The sequence below is a fragment of the Poeciliopsis prolifica genome, unplaced genomic scaffold, assembly GCF_027474105.1.
Source record: "Poeciliopsis prolifica strain line A6 unplaced genomic scaffold, Auburn_PproV2 SCAFFOLD040, whole genome shotgun sequence".
NCBI lineage: Eukaryota > Metazoa > Chordata > Actinopteri > Cyprinodontiformes > Poeciliidae > Poeciliopsis > Poeciliopsis prolifica.
Genome location: NW_026562415.1, coordinates 3,556,064 through 3,572,230, shown reverse-complemented (window position 1 = coordinate 3,572,230; position 16,167 = coordinate 3,556,064). Strand labels below are relative to the sequence as shown.

The window sequence follows — 16,167 nt, the reverse complement described above, 5'->3', positions numbered from 1 at the left end:
GGGTGTCTCTACCAGCTTTGCAGATCTAGAGACTAAAAGTTGTGTCCATTCTTCTTTGCAAAGTAGCTAAGGCTCAATCAGATTGTATGAAAAATATAAACATCAGTTTTCAAGTCCTGCCACAAATTGTCAACTTGATCTTATGACTTCGTAAAGAAACCAAGCAAGGTGGATGCTTTATAACAATTTTTTTAAATACTTAGAGTTTGTGTCAGGAAAAGTATGTACATATTTGAAATGGATTATTTGCCAGAACCTAGATTTTCTGATTATCTTTTCATCATATATCTGTGTGGTTGTTCTCATTGCACATGTAACTCCATCACCTGTAATGTCTTTGAACAGGAGGTGCCCTTCCTTTGGCCTCCCTCCGCCTGCTGGCCTCCCCGCTGCAGCTGACCTATTCGTACATATGGCAGGTCATACGGCAGAGGAACGTGAAGCATTACGGCAAAGTGGAGGAGTTTGTGACCATGGTGACGCAGATTGTTCCTGAGCTTCTGAGTTTCAAGCAGACAGCGCAACTTATCCTGGGGTTGAGAGCAAGGGTGAGTTTTTTTTTTCATGCCTACAATAGAACTCTCAGATTATTTGTTTTCTCACCACTCTTATATTTCTATTTCTGTTCAATCACTTAGATAATCTTGGACCTGCTTCAGAATGACGGCCCACCAGATTCCAAGACTATTCAGACTCTAATAAATAAGTTAAAGATAACATCCTCAGCGGTATGCATGCAACTTATATATGCTGTGTATTCCAACTAAACACAGTATACCAGGATAATGTGGCATGAATAAAATCTGACTTTTTTTACCTTAGAAGGACATAGAGGTGGAGAAATCCCAGACAAACTTTATGGTTCTGATCCAGAATCTGCTTAAAAATCCCACTGAGAGGAAACGGTTCTTTCAGGTATGACTTGATGTGTGTTGGAACTTTTTATTTTTTTATTCTTATTATTATCTCTTGTCTATTTTGTCTAGTTCTATTGCATGCTTGATTGACACTTGAAACATCTTTTGCAGGAAATGTTCCCTGTTCAGTACGGCGTCAAGTTTGACACGGCCCTGCAAGCCTTGATTGCTGGCCTGGTGTGCAAACTGGAGCAACTTCTTCCCGTTCCCAATCTGTCTCAAGTATGCACACCTAGCATCTCAGCAATTTACCCTCTGCATTTAACTTTTTTTTAATGAATCAGAATTGCAATAGACCAAATCTGCAAGAGCGTACAGAAAAATTACAACAATACAGTTTGTCCTGAAAATGTACAAATAACTTTCACTTCTTGGTGCTCCTGCTGTAGCTTGGTGCCATGATCTCAACGGATGCAACTGTTCTTGACGCATGTGGGGGGTTCATCCCTGATCGTGGCGATCTAAAGACTCTTCTGCAGCACCATCAGACCAAAGGACTCCTTGGTGTGAAAGGTATATTTTTTCAAAGTTGTGATGTTGTGATATAAACTAATATAATGTAGTAAATTGTTTTTGATTGGAAGAAAGGGGTTACATAGTTTTCAAACATTAGAGTTTATCCCTGTAATGTAAATGTGATTTTTTTTTTTTTTTAAAGGGTATAAAACATTTTTAATTCATTTTGTTGCTGATTTTGGTGACAAAGAAGACACTTTTTAGGATAAATAATGACTTATTGTATTTTCTTGGTTGTTTTTGTTTTCTGCAGCAACTGTCTCGACTTCAGTGGGCGACTGTGTGCTCTCCTCTCTGGCTTTTATGCCCAAACCAGTAGAAACACCGCCCTCCCCCTCCGCCTCCACCACCACCACAGCAACAGCCACAAAAGCAACCAGAGATTGCAGCCATGGAAAGCAGCCCTGCCTCTCTCAGTGACAGCGAAGATGTCGGAGGTCTTTCAGATGACGTTTCGAGCCCGGCACCCTCCGTTGATGCACCTCAGCCAGAAGGGCCAACAGGCGACAAAACAGCTGATGGAAACGGAGCAAAGGAAAAGGATGTCACAGCAACAGTGCAAAACCAGCCGGAAAAAAGTTCTGAACAGCAGCAGCAGGTGGCAACAACTCCTCAAGGAGAAAAGAAGGACGGAACACCAGCAGTGTCAGAGAAACCAGAGTTACAGCAGCTGCCTCTGAAATCAATTCCTTTCAGGGTTGTTCAAGTGCCCGTCAAGCCTTCTTCCACGTTAGCGAAAGACAACCAAAAGCCTCAAACCCATCGAGTCACTTTACATCAATGGGTGTCACAGATCGCCACAAACTCCATGTCTCTCCCAGCATTGCCGCCCCTTCCTCCTGGGAGACTGAGCGACGATGATGACGACCCCAGGCCGAGCATCAGACGGAAGAAGCAGTTGAGGCACCTGATTGATCGGTTCACCTGCACCGTGTGCGATAAGAGCTTCCCCTACCAGTCCAAGCTGATGGACCACGAGCGCATTCACACAGGCGAGAAGCCCTTTCAGTGCTCGGCGTGCAACAAGAGCTTCCGCACGCAGGCATTCCTCAACAACCATCTGAAGACGCACAGCACGATGCGGCCCTACGCCTGCGGCCAATGCGGCAAGTGTTTCGCCAAACTGCAGACCCTGACGAAACACATCCTCGCCCACAGCGGACAGAAGCCTTTCTACTGCAACATCTGTAATAAGGGCTTCACGCAGTCCACCTACTTCAAGCGGCACATGGAATGTCACACGAGCCAGATGACGTTCCCTTGCAAACACTGCAGCAAAACCTTCCCGACAGCATTCAAACTCTCCAACCACGAGCGCTGGCATACCCGGGATCGCCCACACATGTGCGAGCGCTGCGGGAAGCGTTTCCTGGTCCCCAGTTTGTTGAAGAGACACATGGGCTACCACATCGGTGAACGGCAGTACCTCTGTTCCCAATGCGGGAAGACATTCGTGTACCTGTCCGACCTGAAGAGGCACCAACACGACCACCTGCCTAAAACGAAGATCCCATGCCCCGTCTGCCAGAAGAAGTTTTCCAGCAAGTACTGCCTGCGAGTTCATCTGAGGATCCACACCAGAGAGAGACCCTACCGATGCCCCCTGTGCGACAAGAGCTTCACGCAGGTTGGAAACCTGAAGGTCCATATCCGGCTGCACACCAACGAGCGCCCTTTCAACTGCGACGTGTGCGGGAAGACCTACAAGCTGGCGTCCCACCTCAACGTCCACAAAAGGACTCACTCATGTAAGAAACCCTGGACATGCGAGACGTGCGGGAAAGGGTTCACAGTTCCCGCCCTGCTCAGGAAGCATGAGCAGATCCACGTGAAGGAGGCAAACCCTGATTTTGCTGGCAAGCGGAGGGTGAGAGGAAAGCACAAGAAGCAGTCGCTGAACAGGAAATATGACGAGGAAGAAGAGGGCAGCGACGAAAACTACTGAAGGAGACATTATGAATGAGAATCACCTGATCTGAGTTTGAAGCTTATTGCTGATCGCTGCTCAGATATGTCAATGGAAACAGCTACTATTCAGCGCCAACTTAAAGATGCAGCTGAGTATGTGGATTTATGACTGAAAATACATGGCTGATAAAGACAACTGGTTCTTAGGATTATAGTTAGTTTAGAGTAAATCGAGTGGCTCTTATGTGTGCTCATGCATGAATAATGGTCAGAGTTTGTTTCAGTATTGCAAACACAAACAAAAGGGTAGATGTCAAAAGTTTAGTGAAAAAAAAAATTATGCACATATCAGGCCTTTTTTTGTTCCTTTAACTGTAGCTCAAAAAATACATTGCATCATCTTTGTACAAGATCTTAAATTTGGATCCTGCAAAATTTACAGAATTACAATTTTATCCCCATTAAGGCATTAAAGACTATGTTCTTAACATTTATAGATTATGATTTTAATAAACTCAAATGAATGTTGACTGATTAGTTTATGGACAGAAAGTGATGAAAAGTAATTTGGGTGTATTTACTGAATAGAACCATCTGGATCTGATTTTTCACAGACAACAATTAGCTGACTCTGGCTGATGAATCAGAATGTATTATTTGAATAATAAAACAAAAATCTGATTTTGGAAGTTGTTAAAAACATTGATGCACTGATCATGCTTTTCCTTTCTGATAAAGACTTTCTATGAGACTTTAGAGAAAAAAGATGTACAGCAGTTTCTTTGATATACTTATTTTGTGAATCCAACAGAAAATGAAGAACTTGGAAGGTTATTCAAACCACAGATCCAGAGTCTTCATCTGATTTTTAATTATGTGTTTGTTGATACATTCAGAAATCAGTCAATAAAGGGAAAATCAGTAGGTTTATAATTCTTTGATAATTGGTGCATCTCTATAAAAATCCAACATCATATTTAGCAGAAGATTGCATTTTTATAGTCAGCTTGTAAAGTGAGCATCCAACAATGCTTTTTTTTTCAAAACGTGACTGTAGATAGATATTTTTTGTTTATTAAAAAGGCCGTGGCAGGAAATGGAAACATTTAATTTCACTATTCTGGTGGAAATCTTTCTTTATCGTTTAACAATATTCCCTATTCAATCATTGATGTAAACACTTCAACTTGTCTGTTTTTTGCTGAATGCCAAGAGCCTTTTTGTTTTGATTTATGTATGTTGTTTTTTTTTTCTATTTTGTTACTTAAACAGTAGAAATTGATTAGATTAAAAGTTTATCAGCAATTTTGTCATTAAAATTATGCGTAAGCAGTTATGTATATACCCTGGCTATAATATGCCTGTTCTCAGTATTTTGGTTTTTCATGCTGTAAAAAAATAAATAGTAAAATAACTGTTTTTCTAATGTATCTTATAATTCTTTCTGAAATAGATTCCCTCTAGGTAAAGGTTAGTTATGTCAGTAGAAGTGGAGAAAATGTTCTGCAGATTGCTGCATGACCACATAGGACTCAAAGAATCATTTCCCTTCAACAGAAGGAAACCGCCAGCAGAACCAAAACCATGTTCAGGGTGGCAGGAGTTGAAATTACAGATTTCTGTAATTACAGAATTACAGAAATTAACTCAGTTGTTAAGAAAACAACTGAGTTAATTGGAGCAAGAGCTGCTTCAGTTCAGTGCTCAGAAAAAAATAAAACAAAAAATGCATAGCTATCAGCGGCTGTTCGGTTATAATTGTACCTTATTTTTACTTGTCAAATTCAATATTTGTATAGCAGTGTTACTCTGGGTTGTAGATCTTTTTGTGCAGATTTATATTTTAAATTGATCAATCAGAATGCCATCTTGAATGATTGCAGTTTTTAATAATTTTATTTTATGATTATAAATTAAATATTGCTATCTTATATGACAAATATAATGCACAATAGTATTCCGTGGGGAGGAGGGTATCCTCCACCAAGGTGGCGGCTACAATGACGTATCGCTGCAATGAACAGCAGAGGTCAACGCGACGGCTACGTATTCGTTCTGATTGGCTCGTGTCCGAACACGTCACTAAAGCGACCAGAAGACTGGGCGCCATTTTGAAAAAAAAAATATAGTGAAAACATTCCACATTAATCTTTTGTATTAGTATCTGTTTTGTAAGCTTCATATTCACGGTAGAGGAAGCGGACATGGAGCCAACGGTGAGCTGGTCTCCCGAACAGACCGAGGCGCTCCTCTCCCTGTGGTCGGAGGAGAAAATTCAACGTGAGTTGGCAATATCGATAAGCAATGAGAAGGTTTGCAGGGAAACGTCAGGCAGACTGACCGCACTGGGAGTCAGTCGGTGGTGACAAACCTTAGAGACGAGCCTGTCTGAACCACCCTTTCTATTACTTAGACTCCATCTTAAAGGCTGGTGTTGCTGCAGGACCCCTGTGAATATATTGTTAAAACAACAACGTCCACTAAAATCCCAACACACCGTTAGAAACCGATTATCTCATCCCTTCTTTATGAAATTGATCATTCATCAATGTCTTAAGGTTCCCTTGAATGTTGTGCCCCAAGAGACAAGAATGGTATTTTAAAGATTCGTTTAAATTAACATTGTTTACAATGAATGCAGTTCATGCACTTTTAACAACTATTTGTGAATATTTAACATCTACTATTATCAAAGTCCCTTCGTTCATTAATTCAGTTGAATTTCTAAAAAATAAATTCACTCATCACTGACTTCTCTTTTTTTTTATTTTTTACTGCTCTACTTGGATTCCCTTGGCACAAAAGTGTTATTTTAAAAGCAGGTACCGAAATATTATGAATCAACATTCAATTTTATGTTTTTTAAAATGTTATTATTAGCTTTATTCATCACATTCCATGAATGTTTAGCCCTGAGTTATGTTTATTCTCTTAATATTGATTCTGATCAGGCTTTACGTGATTGTGCAAAGCTATGGGGAAACAGGCATTTCTGCTGTGTTGAAAACAATATGCCATGGAATTTTGAAAATATTCCAATAGGGAAAGAATAATAAAAGTAGGAATCAAATTGTTTTTGCAATGCAAAATCAAACTAAATGACAGAATTTTTGCAGGGACACAAATTGATCCTTCTAGTTTAATATGTATATTAAAATAAATTCCAAAATACACATCCTGAGCACATTTTATACTGTGTGTATCAAGACAGTCAAAACTAACGCACATTTTTCTTTTTTCTCTCCTTGCAGATCCATCTGTTGTGACAAATATTCCCAATTCTTTCACCACAAGTTTCCAAGGACTTAAAAGAACAGAAATCACAAAGGATGCTGTTTTCTACCCCATTAAAGTGGAGGACTCTAATACTCCGTGCACAAGCAATGGCGCGGTTGAGACTTTATTGCAGACTTCAGCCATGTGGCCACCCACTACTGTGGGAAGGAGAAGAGGTAAGATCAAGGACAGATTTGTCTCTAAAAGTGAGAATACTCCATCATGGTGACGTAAACAAAGACACACTCTGGAGAGCTGCAGTAGTAGGGGATCACTTGACCCGAGAACCAATCGACTCTTCACCTTTGGCTGAATCCTCTTTGTTTTTCTCAGATAAGCCCACATGCAGCTGGTCAAAGAAAGAGGTCCTGACGTTGCTGACGCATTGGGCCAATCCGGCTGTGCAGCAGGAGCTCAGTCGCAATGTGAGGAACAACGCCGTCTACAGCAGCCTCAGCGCCAAACTGGCGTCGCTCGGGTTCAACAAAACGGCGCAGAAGTGCAAGGAGAAACTGAAGAAGCTGAAGCAGGATTACAGGAGGATCAAGAACAGCAATCACTTGGACGGTGGGAAGAATATATGGTTTGACATCATTGATCAGGTTCTTGGCGCTTCGGTTGCTGCAGCACAGAAACACCCAGAAACCCCAAAGCTGTCCTCAGCAGAGCCCGCTCTACCGGTTTTGTTTGACGAGAACTACCAAGGTAATCAGAAGTAAACATCCGTCCACCCACAAGTTCCAGTAGGCAAAGCTTATTAGCTATTAATCTGCTTTTGTTGCAGGTTTTTCCCCCTCGACAAACGATTTTGACACCTTCTCCGAGCCCGACCCGGCACCCACGCCCTCCGACGTGATGAAAGAAACGGATTTCTTCGTAGTCAGAATTGAAGACGGCACGCCATCGACAAGCAATGCAGGCTCCTCCTCCGCTCAGCAGGCACCTGACATGTTTGCAACCAGCCATGTGGGAAAACGAAAATGTAGGTATAAAAGCTCTGAAACAGAAGATTAAAATAGTAGTTCTCTCCTTTCTGTTTCCAAAAACACAACGAGTGATAACTTATCAAAAACTTTTCATCGGATCCTGGATCTTGAAAGAAAAGTTACCGCACAATTTCCTTCGACTAGTTATTTGAAACTCGCCTCACCGGGTACAGTGGTAAAGCTCTGTAAAATGTGGGTTTTAATCATAGGTAATGCATTTTCAAGAGGGTTGAGGGTTTTATGCACTGTAAAAAATATTTTCAATTCGTGTTTCAGGTCATTGTCTTGTCCACGTTTTAACCTTATAACCCTAACTGAAACGTTCAATGTGGATGAAGAGCATAGAAGCTTGTAGTTCAACATTTGAATCATTTTGACCTTTTTTAGATCTGAGACAATCCACAAAATATCCCCACTTTGTTTGTAATGTCATTTTCTGCCTCTTCTGTGTTATTTAGAGCTCAAAATTGCACGTTTATGAGTACTGAGTTGGTGCGACCTGGTTTTATTTAAACAGACGTCCACACATGCAGCTGGTCTAAAAAGGAGGTCCAGGCTTTGCTGGCTTACTGGGCCAATCCGGTCGTCCAGGAGGAGCTCCGCCGCAACGTGAGAAACAACGCCGTCTACAACAGCCTCAGCGCCAAACTGGCGTCGCTGGGATTTAGCAAGTCGGCACAGAAATGCAAGGAGAAAATAAAAAAACTGAAGCAGGACTATAGGAGGGTGAAGAACAGCCAGCATGTTGGTTGGGCCAGGACTGCATGGTTTGGGATTCTGGATGAAGTTCTTGGTTCTCAAGGTGCGCCGTCGAGATGTTCCAAAACTCTGAATCCTTCATCAGGAGAGCCGAATGAAGGGGATATGGAGGCTGAGGGTTAGTGAAAACGTCCGATGAAAGCATGAATTTCATTCTTCCATCCATTTACCCATCTGCCCTTACAGTGTCAGATTTTTTATGTTTAAATCTTGACCGACTTAGAAAGATTATCTATGACTTCATATCAAACATTTTCTCTTCTTTTTCTGTCAAATCTCACAGATGGATGTAGGTGGTCTGCTGATGAAGTGCAGGTGCTCATCACTCTCTGGGCGCAGCCAAACATTCAGAAGCAGCTGCTCGCCTCAGAGGAAAACGACAAAGTCTTCGCGTACCTCAGCGACGAGCTGGCTCAGGTCGGCTTCGCCAAGTCGCCCCAGCAGTGCAGCCTGAAAGTGGACAAGCTGAAGACGGAGTACGCCAAGCTGAAGCAGGAAGGGGCAAACGTGAACGATAAGAGCGACTGGTTTGCCATCATGGATAGCGTTCTCTTCCCCGAAGGAGACGCTTCCAAGGAGCGTAATTTATCTGCCGTGCTGACGGCCTCTAATCCCCCCGAAGGTGAGCGACAATACTTGATGGCTGAACGCTCAGGAGAGAAGTTCAGAGTTTATGTCCGTGTTGTTGTTTCCAATAGACTTTTCGCACACTCTTTGGACAACGGAGGAAGTTGACGCTCTGCTGACAAAATGGGGAGAGGAGCATGTCCAGGATCAGCTGAACTCCACCGAGGACGACCAGAGGGTGTACGCCCAGCTGAGCTCCGAGCTCGCCACTCAGGGATTCGATAAGACCACCAGTCAGTGCAGGACCAAACTCCGACTGCTCAAACAAGAGTATGAGAGGATCAAGGAGCAGAAGGACTCCAAAGCGCAAAAGACTAAGTGGTTCGTCATCATGGAAAATGTTTTCCGTCGCCACAAGCCTGAAACGGAGTCTGGTCCGTCATCTGTGGAGGCTCTACAGCATGAACAACCTGAACGACTAGAAGGTATCGTTTTATTACAGACAGAAAAAAATAATAATAATTTACAGGTTATTCACAAGTCCGTCTTAGTTAATTAGGCGATTATCAGAAGGCTTATTTGTTCAAGAAAGTTGATTCAAAGTGTCTGCATCCATTGTCCACACCTCATCAGTCTTTCTTTCTATTAACCTTTCTTCACAATCCTCTCATGACTGGTTAGCTTTGTTTATGCACCTTCTTCCCTTTCAATCACCTTACTATTAGAGGTCCTCACACTTTTTTCTAAGCAGTTGTTCCTCAATAAACTTTCACTTAATGTACATGTGTACATTTTTGTGTCAAGTTTTTCTTCCTCTCAATTTTCCATTAATATGGTTGTACACGTTTTTCGCTCACATTTTCTTCCTTCCACTGAACTTTCTGGTTAATATCCTTGTGCAGCTTTTTCTCAACATTTTCCCTTTCTCTCAGCTTTTTGCTAACATGCATATTAAAACAAATTTTCTTCCACCTAACTTTACAGTTATTATACTTGTGCTATATATTTCACTATATCACAGTTTTTTCCTTCCACTTAACTTTCCAATAATATGCTTACATGTGCCATTATTTGTAGCGTCTGTATTCTTTTTCAGAGGGTGACAGGGTGCTAGAAAACAGTCAAATCAGCTGTCTTTCTAATGATTGCGTAAACAGTAACATGGCCATAACATAACTTTTGTATCATCTAAACTGTAATTCATAAGAACCGTTAACAGAAATGAATGTTTAAAATATGCCACTTTTTGAGCGGTAATTCATAACTAAATTTCACTTTCTGAACCAACTTACTGAATTAAATGTCAGCCTAAATAATTGAGATGCATCTGTAAAATAAAAACAACTTTTCAAAAGATAACTGTAGTAATAAATAAGATGATAATACTGAAGTCTGAATGTTTCTGTCTTAGTGATTCTCAAGAAAAGAAAGTTAAGTTAGGATGTCTTCTTGTTCGCAGCGTGCAGCTTGTCCATCCCGTCTCTGTGTCTCCTGGTTCCCACCCTTCGCCTGATGTGTGCCTTTGCCTGGAAGGTGATCCAGAGCGGTAACGTTCCACACTACCGAAAGGTGGAGGAGCTGGTGGTGCTGGTGACGGAGTTGTCCCCAGAGCTGCTTACAGCCAGAGAAAGAGTTCAGCTCCTGCTCAGGCTGAGGGCGAGGGTAACTACAGCCACATATTACTGCCTTTTACTGCTGTTTCGTAAGAGTAAAGCATAAAAATGAGCACTTTTATGTCTGTTTCTGCTTCAGTTTGTGCTGGAGTTGTGTCAGAGTCAGAGCACAGCGAACCTGCTGAACATCCAACCTCACCTGAGGATTATTCAGGATCTCAAGATGAATGCTGACTGCGGTCAGGAGGTTCGCAGGAGGTTTTTATTTGATACATTTTTCCTTTTTTAGTTGATCTGAACGTCTAAAAAGTTTTATTTTTATGACTCTTAATCTCTCATTCTTTAACACGTCACCTTTTGACTAAGGTGGCTGTAATGAGATAGTTTATGACCACAACTTGGCCAAATCTACTCTAAGAACAAAAAGCAAGACTGGACAGGGAGCCCAGTTTGAATTTAATCATTTTATCAAATCTCCATAACAACCATTAGACACCGCATTCAAATTAAATGGCTTTCTTTTTCAAAAATATGTTATGAGCTACAAATAAAGATGAATTTAGTTTGAGACTTTTAACACATCTTTACCTGAGAGCTGATAATGTGAACTACATTAATTGTCAGCATTTTGATCTTGATGTCTGTTCACATCTCGTCGTCACAGAAGACAGCTGACATACTTTATTGTTTTGGTTTTGACTGTTTAAAGGAGCTGAATGAGTTGGAGAGTTCGAAGTCAAACTTTGTAGAAGTTGTTTATGCCTTGCTGGAGGACGCAGAGGAAAGAAAGAGGTTTTTCAAGGTGGGTTTCTCTTAAAGCAGTCGCTGTGACTCTAGTCAGTTTCAGTAAAAACTGAACATGCTGGTCGTCTTCCCAGGAAGTCTTCCCAATTCACTATGGTGACCAGTATGAAGCTACGCTGCAAAGATTAGTTTGGAAATTCATCTCCAGATTGGATAATCTCTTGCCCATTCCTGACATAAAGCAGGTAAACCGTCAGATTGAGTGCTGCATATTAAGGAAGGATTTATTCCATTTTACAAAGCTGGAGTCATCTTCATTTGTTAATGTTATTTTTTTGTTGTTGTTATTTTAATGCCTGATGCAGACTGCAGAGTGGCTCAGTAGCGCCCCCTCGGTCATGGAAGAATGTGGGAAGCTGGTTTTGGATCCAGAACAGCTGAGGACGCTGCTAAACTTCCAAGAGCAACAAACAGGAAATCCAAACAAATGTAATTCACTACAATTTTGACGAAAATAAACAAAGTCAGCTTGTTTTGGTTAGTTTAAGATGGTATTGCATTCCAGTGGATATTTTTCTGGGATTAAACCAATAATCCCAGGCATCAGACAAGATGAGCATGTGTATGAAAACAGAAACAGGGAGGAGTATCTGTGTTCCATCAGAAATATTAATTTAGCAGCCTAGAAAAAATACTCTCAGTATAATTTTAAGTATTTTCAGTGATAGTATTTGAAGATATTTTAAAACTTTTTTTCTGTCATTATGTCATAGAATTTTTTTTAAAGTTGAATGTCCATCCCAGTGGACATCAGGAGTTTGTGTATGTTGTGCAACGGCTAATTATTCAGTGTGAATGTGCAAAGAAGCACATATGAGCAATTCATAGCCAGTTAGTGCTTATATGTTATTTGATTCTTTTCAATGATGGAGTATAAACTCCCAGACTTTCTTGAATTAATTGTACATCGAGAGATATCTGATCTCAAGTATCTGAACTCGATATGGGAGATAAGCAATGTGAGAACAGGAATTAGATGGTAAAATGAGAAGTCCCAGTTTTCCAAAGTGTCTCATCCAGAGATGTTCTAGCAGTACGGCTAATCAATAGGTGCTAGATGAAATTATCAGTTTGTAACACACAAAAATCTTGAGGAAAAGGTCAGTGCCTACCAGATGTAAGACACTGTAATGCACTGGAAAAACTCATATCTACCTTAACAAATGTAAAACCCACCACCTGTGCTTTGTGCTACAATGAAACTGCTTGGAAGATGCTCATCAAAAATGAGAGATTACATGAGAATTAACAGCTAGATGATGCTTTGGTAACAGTGTAATCCGTTGTTATACGTTTAGATTATCACAAATAATACCGAATTATTATTTCAAATGTCAATGCATTTGAAAGTTCACCAACACATCACTAAAGTCAAAACTATATTTTGTATTATGTATTCTCTATTCCAACATGTATACTGGAACAAAAAAGCAAACATCCAGTTTTAACAGTTGAGATCGTGCCTAATTAGATATTACATGAAACTCTGCAGAAAAAATATTGAAGTTTCCATGACATTGTACATTTAGTCATATAAAAACAGGACATTGAAAAACTCTTTTTTGCCCTTTATTTCTATGAGAGAAGTAAAAATCAGCTGAGTAAAAAAAACTTGGGCTCACTAGAAAAAAATGAGGTCTGAAAGGGTTTAAATGTTTATTTTTCTCTTACAGGCTGGCCTCAAGCTCAGAATATGTTTTTACCCTCGCTGTCTCTTCATCTGAAAGCGAACTCAAGGCAGCAACTACCAGTTCGACGCAAAGGGTCAGCTCCTGATGACGATGAAAGCCAAACGCACAATAATTCAATCCTGGAGAACCTGGAAGATAATCAGAGCGATGGTGTGATAGCAGCCAAATGCTCAAGTATGTATGAAGATGTGTGTTAGGGCAGGTTTTACAGAAGCATTACAGAAGTTTTGTTAAATGTTTAATATTATCATGTAGTTTTATTGTAAGAGAGAAACCAAAGACTCCAAACGCAGTTTTCAAATTAAAGCTATTCGGAGCTTTTTTATTAATCTCTTTTAGGTGTCATGTCTATACCTTTAAAACTGCATCGCTGCTCCATGTGTTCCTTCACCGACTCCAAAGTGTCTGCACTCCTCAACCACATCCGGCAGGAGCACCTGAGTCCGATAGACGACACTTTTGAAGACCACTTCTTTCAAAACACCAGCGTGGGGCTCGACTGTGAGCTTTCCAGCGAACTCTTATCAAAGGTAGCAACTTCGAACAGCCAAGGTCCTCCATATCAATGCGACAAGTGTGACAAAAGGTACCTCTCCAAATCGTCCTTGATCGTCCACTACCGGATCCACACGGGCGAGACTCCGTATCTGTGCGCCCACTGCGGCCAAGGGTTCAGGTCCTCGGCCTACCTCGACCTGCACACGCGCGTCCACACCGGAGAGCGGTGCTACAAGTGTCACGTCTGCGGGAAAACCTCCAACCAGCACCTGACGAGGCACATGCGCATGCACAGAGGGGAGAAGAACTACCTGTGCACCGAGTGCGGCAAGGCGTTCCTCTCCAACGGAGAGCTGAAGCTTCACATGCGGTATCACACGGGGGAGAGGCCATACACCTGCAGACACTGCGGGAAAGGCTTCATCGCCAAATGCCTGCTGACTGTTCACACTCGCCGGCACACCGGAGAGAGTCCCTACCGGTGTCCAATGTGTCCGAAATCGTTTCCCACGCTGAGAGCACAGAAAAAGCACCTTAAAATCCACTCCAGCAAAAAGTCCTTACAGTGTTTGGAATGTGGTCGGATCTTCAGGCTGGAGGACACTTTCAAACTTCACGTTAAAACACATGAACTAATATAAACTTAACAAGATTCTGGTTTTCAAAAGTTCAAGTTACACCTTTGCCAAATGTTCAAGGTTTTAAAAAACATCACTGCCTCTGGAATGATTAGCGCTTTTATCATATTGTCACTCCAAAGGAAAACCAAAACAGCTCAAGTTTGCAACGCGGTTATTTTATAAAATCTGTAAAGCTAGCATTCCAAAACAAAAAAAAATCTCAACAGAAATGACTGTTTATGTTCTGATGTTTTATGATTACCCCAAAAATTATCACGATCTAGACATTTTTCACTCAAATATTTTCATAGAATTTTTAAAAATGATGCACAATGTCACCCTCCAAAAAAAGGCCCTCATGGGATTATAATAAAAACATGCGAAAAATGGTTCCTTAGCATACTTATAATAAATGAACTGTTTCTTGACACTGAAAATAATTTTGTACTGTCAGCTTTTTGTTTTTACATTAGCAGTCATTTGGAGAGTCTGGGTAAACTTGGACTTTTCACCAGTCTGTCACAGAATAATTAGCATGTTAGCTAAATTTTGTTTTTCGCTAATTATTTGTTGAAATACTTATGCTTAATACTTTTTAAATAAAATATTGAGCATAAGATGTTGATTCATAAGATGAAGATACGCGTTTTGCTAATATTTACCTTTTTTAACTTAATTATTTAGTTAAAATATTTAGCTTGTTAGCTAGATTACAAATGTAGCCAAAAATTTTGCTGAATATGCAGTGATATTTGGAGATATGATTGTATATATGTGGCAGCATTTGTTGGATAAAGTTTTTTGCTAAATATTTAATTTTGGTTTTTAAATTATTTTTAGCTGAATATGTCACTAAGCCAAATTTTAACTGCGAATATGTAGCATGCTAGCCAAACAAGTTAGCAGAACTAAATACTTGGAAAACTAGCTTTTTTTTTGTTGTTTTTACGTCATTAATGAGACTTTAACAGTTCAGGTTTAAATCATCCTTTTTGCCCCCAACAGTCAAGAAATTTTGTTCAAACTACTGCACTGATTCCCTCCACTCCCACTGACCCCAGCCCTTCACCGGGCGACTTCCACGAAGCCTTCTGCAGAATCGCTCACCAGTCGTCTGACCCCGTGACCTCACCGGGAAATCCCCCATCTGAACTGGACCCAACAGAGCCGACCACAGTTAGTCAGACAGTCGGTCCACAGTGAGTACATGAGATGTCTGCTGCTGTTCACTCCTATATGAATGTATGTGGTTGTTCTGGATGTTAGTCACACAGATCATATGCTGGAATGAGTTAATTATAAGAACTGTATGCATGAATAACAAGGAGGACATATGGGCTTATATAGCATGGAGGAATTTAAATATCCTTCATATCTTTTCTCTATATAAATAAAGAAATTATACAAATTTCTTCTGCTCATAGCCCAAAACGGGAAGAGATTTTATGCACATCAGAAGAACGATCAGTCAAGTTGTTTGTTCCTTGTCTGCCGAACAAAGATTCTTTTCTAAGTCTTGGCTCCAGCCTGGTTCCTTCGCAGGTGAAAAGACGGGTGCCAGAACTTTCTTGAACAGCTTAAAACCGACATGTTCCCTCTCTTTAGTCATTGTTATTCCACATCTCTCCAAATCTCAATTCCCTCCTGACTTCTAGGTCAGATTCACTCAATCCATTTGACACACTACATTTCTTTTATGTCTAAACATATCTTAGTGCGAACCATCCAAACAACCTAATTTTAAACTATTAATATAATTATATTCCTCTACAATAGATGAGGCCAAATAGGCTGCATTGAGCAGAAACAGAGTTGTGAGATGTGTTGAATGATTATGTGCATTAATCATGTAATTTAAAGTTCTTCATAGCTGTAGAAATAAATGTAAAACCTTTTTTAGTATCTTTATCTACCACAGTTGGAGGGATAAATTGAGTCCACTGCTCCCTCTGCTGCTCAAAAATATTTAGTAACATTCAAGTAACTGTGACTTGTATACTTATGCAAATTTT

General features: G+C 40.6%; 1 protein-coding gene across 1 annotated transcript; it reads left to right on the top strand.

Moving 5' to 3' along the window:
- Positions 1–5,478: 5,478 nt before the first annotated feature.
- LOC129375548 (uncharacterized) lies at positions 5,479–14,801 on the top strand. The gene is made up of 14 exons (XM_055054709.1): positions 5,479–5,621; positions 6,593–6,793; positions 6,951–7,322; positions 7,402–7,599; positions 8,121–8,480; positions 8,646–8,984; positions 9,061–9,414; positions 10,389–10,591; positions 10,682–10,789; positions 11,252–11,344; positions 11,421–11,531; positions 11,652–11,775; positions 13,020–13,211; positions 13,377–14,801. The coding sequence occupies exons 1-14, from the start codon at positions 5,546–5,548 to the stop codon at positions 14,174–14,176; spliced, it is 3,531 nt and encodes a 1,176-aa protein (XP_054910684.1). The 5' UTR covers positions 5,479–5,545; the 3' UTR covers positions 14,177–14,801.
- Positions 14,802–16,167: the final 1,366 nt, after the last annotated feature.